At 35.0% G+C, this 5,374-nt stretch overlaps 1 protein-coding gene across 6 annotated transcripts in view; it reads left to right on the top strand.

Annotated features, from left to right (window-relative positions):
* Nucleotides 1-5,374, top strand: part of LOC116012225 (probable RNA-dependent RNA polymerase 5) — a 10,759-nt gene that overhangs the window by 2,057 nt on the left and 3,328 nt on the right. For 3 of the 6 annotated variants that reach the window (XM_031251720.1, XM_031251718.1, XM_031251723.1), the window contains 12 exons: nt 610-808; nt 879-1,014; nt 1,280-1,354; nt 1,684-1,837; nt 2,352-2,553; nt 2,636-2,732; nt 2,833-2,976; nt 3,139-3,192; nt 3,323-3,394; nt 3,594-3,700; nt 4,134-4,282; nt 4,739-4,970. In XM_031251720.1, coding sequence (XP_031107580.1) covers nt 610-808; nt 879-1,014; nt 1,280-1,354; nt 1,684-1,837; nt 2,352-2,553; nt 2,636-2,732; nt 2,833-2,976; nt 3,139-3,192; nt 3,323-3,394; nt 3,594-3,700; nt 4,134-4,282; nt 4,739-4,970 — 1,621 coding nt within the window. Of the gene's footprint in view, nt 1-609; nt 809-878; nt 1,015-1,279; nt 1,355-1,683; nt 1,838-2,351; nt 2,554-2,635; nt 2,733-2,832; nt 2,977-3,138; nt 3,193-3,322; nt 3,395-3,593; nt 3,701-4,133; nt 4,283-4,738; nt 4,971-5,374 lie in introns of those variants that run through there. The other 3 variants (XM_031251722.1, XM_031251721.1, XM_031251724.1) reach the window with 3 other exon arrangements.

The raw sequence follows: 5,374 nt of genomic DNA, 5'->3' as shown, positions 1-5,374 counted from the left end.
TTTTTTTTTTTTTTTTTTTTTTTTTTGGTTTTATGGGTAGCTTGCTTCTCTCTTTGGTTTTATGTTTATCTTCATGATTCATGAAAAATGAAGCAAACAGGGTGAAGAAGCGCAAAAAAAGTAGACATCACAACAATTTTGTTTATTAACCATTGGGCAAAACTTGTTATTGTGTATTACTCCAAATGATTATATGAACAAACAATTGATTACTTAAACAACCAATTATTCAATGGCTAAGTTAGCTTATGATGATTATAGATTATGATCATCTGATCATATGCAAGACATATTAACAACTACTCATTGATCATTGACTTGAATTACAAAAAAAAAAGTGTTTTATAATCTATAATATATTATGTTTAAGAATATAGTCTTTGTCACTTAAAAAAAAAAGAGAGAAGAAATTGTATAGATCCTCTTAACTGTGTTGTCTGCAGCATAGCTGCCCAACAATTAATTATTAATCTCACTTGTTGAATGCATTTATGATATATATAGTGAGCATGTTGGTTCCTCCTTTTCCTCTTCATCAAACTTGTAGTTGTGAGTTTCAATTTGCACCAGTCATAGGTTCTAATATTCAAACATAACTTTATAATGAAGCTGGTGATGAGACCTTTGAATCCAAAATGTCAAAGCCAGATATACTATCGCCTCAATCAAGTGCCCGGAGTTTTAGTCACCACCCCCGGATATTAGAATTTGAAGAGAGAGCAAATGCTCTAGGAGTTAGTTACCAGTTGTCAGCACTAAGTGAGCTGGAATTTAGAAAGTTCTTTCTAATATTGAACTATATTGGGAGGTAATACAGCCCTTACTTCTTGGCTTCTGTATTTCTCAATAGTTTGGCATTTAGCTGACTTGCTTTGCAGGAATAAATTGGAGGATGTAGTAACTCCAGAGGCTGCCAATGATATTTTGTATGTAGGAAATCAGTCAATGGCAGCTTTTGAGTCATATATGTGGACCAAATTCAGTCATTTGTGTGAAGATCATGAAAGACTGCGGGTGATGCTCTCTCTCAAATGTTACTCTCCTTGTGTCCCCTTAAATCTCTAAGAACTATTTTGTCATCTGTTTTTATTCTTAAGAGTTACCTGGTTTTCGGAGCTACCTTTAATAGTTCTATGATTTATGAAGTCAAGTGTGTACAAGACTTTTCTTATCTACTTTCATGTCTTGAGTTTACTAAAGCATTTAGGTATTTGATGTTTGTTCTGCACTTCTTTCTATATGTCAAATTCATTAATTTCTCCATTTTTATGTTACTCAGTATATTGATTGGGATTCCGGAAGGACTCATATTTACAATTGTAATGTTGATTCCAATGAAGAGTATACATTCAAGGTTTGCATCTTTCCATTATTTTATATTAAATGTCTTCCCTCTACTTTTGAGATGTATAAAGATATGCTTATTTAGTGCTTTTAAGTGTTCAAAATTTTATCCAATGGCTTATAGGAGAAGCAATATGTAATCTATGAGAGTATGAGTAATCCACCTAAGAATATTCATGATTGTGCTTTCATCCTTTTAGTGCAATCAATAGTGGTCGATTCATTGTATAATTGTATATTCCTTAAATGGTTAGTGCTGGAATGGCAATTAGTTTGTTATGGAAGACTGGTAACAGAATATTTGGATATTTCATGTGTAATTGCCTTTTTGGAATTCAGGGACCTTATTTGATATCAGCAAGAACACATCTCCAACAGGCATTAGGAGATGAGAATGTATTAATTGTCAAGTTTTGGGATGATGCCCCTACTAATGCCAGAAAAATCATTGAGAACGGTTTGCTTGTTGGTTTAAGACGCTATCGCTTTTTTGGTACTTGTCTTCATAATATCCATGAAGATTTTAAATATTCAAGAACATTCTCTTGCTCTTTAAATTCACCTTAAAAGCTTCATAGAAGTGCTTTAATGCTTTAAACCTTAGATTGCCCCCCAATATATATGTGAACCAATTTCCTGTTGTTAGCGTGGATTTTGTAGTAATTTCTTTCTATTTATTAGCAGATTACATATCCTAGTTTTATCTTAATAAGGATTTTGTACCTTTAAGTTATTCCCTATATGGCATCATTTGCTCACTTCAATTGCAATCTGTCCTTACATTAGGAAAGCTTCACTTTAGAACCTTTTTAATTCAACCTATAGGGAATTGGATATTCAGTCTTTCAACAATAAAATCTCAGCCATTTGCTTGTTCAGACTTCATTTTGAACAATGTTAAGAAAAGTATGACCTTTCATCCCTGTACATGGAATAACCTAGCCGTAAACATCTTTTGTGGATTTGTTAATTAGCCTAGTAAATGCTGCCACTATGGTTGTGTGCAGTCTTTAAAGATGAAGGAAAAGAGAAGAAAAGCAATCCAAAAGACGGAAGAGCAACCACCTCTGTAAAATGCTACTTTGTACGGATGGAGACGCTTGGTCATGCACAAGAAAGCTTTATTTTGCATGGAAAAACAGTCCATGATGCAAGGTGTCTTTTCATGCATGTGCACATGGTGTCAAGCATGGCTAAATACATGGCCAGGTTGCTCTTACCCTGAGACTTACCATCCAGTAACATTATTTTTTATTTTTTGAAGTTGTGAAATACTTTGCTGATGATGCAGGTTTTCTCTTATTTTGTCAAAGACTGTCAAGCTCCCCATCGACCTAGGACCTCTAAGTGATGTGAAAATACTTGAAATTGAGGATACATATTGCCGTGTATATTCATTGCTCTTCCTTTTTCTGTTTTACTCTGGCACTTTCCTGTCTCAAGATTATGCACTTTTTTATGTTATTATTCTCTTTGGGCTATCTGTAGGATGAGTTTGGATCCATTATCCTTGATGAAGATGGTGCACCGCTGATACAAACTGATGGTACGGGTTTTATATCAGAAGACTTAGCAAAGAAGTGCCCCAAAAACTTTTACAAAGTAAAGCACTTGAATGATGCCAATTCTGAGGTAGTCTACATGAAGTATTCTCATGCTTTACATAAGCTGTTACATTTTGTCTCCATATTTTTGCTGCCATTGTTGGCTTGTTGCTCAATTTCTTTGTAACAGTTCAACTGTATTGGTTCATATTTGTGCTTCTAACTCCATTTGTTCTTATTATATTCCCAGAGATTGATCAATGGTGGGAAGTTTGGAGAAGAAGAATATCAGAACATGGAACCGGTAATCATTTGATGATTAATGGTTGATAATTAATCTAGTCATTACCCCATGAAGAACAGGCTAAAGATATTTTTGTAGGGCTTGTATTTTCTTGCTGTTGAATCTCACATTTCTTTCACTTTCTTTCTAGCCCTTGATAATGCAATGCCGTATCTACACCAAGGGTCGTGCAGTTAAGGGAACACTTCTTGTCAACAGAAGGGTAAATGTCTAGGACTTTAGTTGTAATTCCAGTATGAATCATGTTATTTGGGACTTGGGAGCTGTCTTAATTGCCTCGTCATATTTTTTAAAAAACTTCTTGGATAAGAAGATTCCCTCCATTTATTAGTGATTTTATTTTTGAAGTTTCAGTAGTGCTTTCCTGACGGTTTCATATTTCTGCTCCTTAAATGTACAAGCTCCCAGAGAGCACAATTCATATTAGACCCTCTATGATCAAGGTTGGTACAGATCCAGAACTCCCGTGCACACAAATATTCGACTCACTTGAGATAGTAGCAATCAGGTACATTTTCAACTTTCATTTCTTTTAGTTGTGTGGATTTTTTCTCTCTGCTTCTCTATGAAGTAAAGGGCTTAGCAACTGCTTAACACCTCAGTTTTTATGACTTTTGAAGTATTGATTGTATATTGTGCTTATCTAGACTTTGTATAAATGATGGGTAAAAGAGTAAAAACAAAATACAATTTGTTATTCTTTGTATTATTACTTTATTAGTACTCCGTATTTGCAAATAGAATGAAATCTTAGAACCCAAGCAGAGGGTGTGCCTACCTACCATGACTTCACACTATAATCAAATCATGCCAACTTCATTAAGTATTGAGCTCCTTATGAATTCTGCCATAGACTATTTCTGTAAATATATTCTGATAGTTTAGGCATGTGAACTATCCTTGGATCTGTGTGAGAGTGACATGTTATATTCTTTTTCCAGTAAAAAGCCAAAGAAAGCTCATCTTTCAAAAACTCTGATTGCTCTCTTGAGCTATGGAGGAGTTCCCAGGGAATATTTCTTGGACATACTGAAGAGTGCATTGGAAGAGACACAGAGGATATATTCTGATGAGATCTTGGCACTAAAAGGTAAATTGGAGTTCCTACCTCCTTTTAAGCATGGATATAGGGATGAGTATGTTGAAAATAGGCACAGACAAGATTTCAAAAATGTATGTGGTCACGACACAATTTTAACTATTATTATTAAAACATTACTTTGATATTATTACTTAATAATTATGCATATCAAGCTGCAAAAGTGCAAATGGCAGTGACACAATTAAAGACAAAAATCATCAAAGAATTGAGAGTGAATTTTTTGTTCTATGAAACAATAATTTTCTCAATAGCATGAAACAACCTATAAAAAATAACCATGCAGACATGATAATAGAACTTCATAGTTAGGCTCTCTTCCTTTACCCCCTCCCCCTTCCATCAAAGCTTGTTATGATCCATTATTGCTGTTTCTAAGTTATATTTTCGTTCTCAGCAGAATTAGAACTTCTCAATATTGTATTTATTTGCTCTATTTTCTTGCAGCTGCATGCAATTATGAAGATCTTGATTATGGTTCCATAGCAAAAAGTATGATATTGTCAGGAGTACCTCTATCTGAACCATATCTTCAATGTTGCATATCTTCGGCAACTAAGGCAGAAAAACGTCTGCTTAAAGAAGGAAAGCTTCCAATTTCTGACAGCTTTTATTTAATAGGGACAGCCGACCCAACAGAGAAAGGGGTACTAAATCGTGATGAAGTTTGTGTTATACTGTAAGTAGATTTATTCATTTGTTTATTGATTTTTAAATATGCGACAGTGATATTTCATTCATGCCAAAAGTGTTCCATTGATGCAGTGAAATGACTTAAATTTATCAACCATTCAGAATGACTTTAAATTGCTATTCAAGTAAGGGATGTTGAAATATAGAAAGCCTAGCATAGCTCTAGGTGTAAGCCCTAGGGTAACCTATTATACTGTCCAGAATTTTCCTATATAATCATGTGTCTCGCTCTCAGAATGTATGCACATTATTATTACTACAATCAATATGTTTCCACATATTTGTTGTCCACTTAACCGGCGAGTGGTGGCTGTTCCCCATCTGTTAGGCCTTCAACGCTCCCCCCCCCCCCCCCCCCCCCCCCCCCCCCCCCCCCCCCCCCCCCCCCCC

Source organism: Ipomoea triloba, chromosome 3 (assembly GCF_003576645.1).
Source record: "Ipomoea triloba cultivar NCNSP0323 chromosome 3, ASM357664v1".
Classification (NCBI taxonomy): domain Eukaryota; kingdom Viridiplantae; phylum Streptophyta; class Magnoliopsida; order Solanales; family Convolvulaceae; genus Ipomoea; species Ipomoea triloba.
This window is presented reverse-complemented; position numbering and strand designations above follow the sequence as displayed.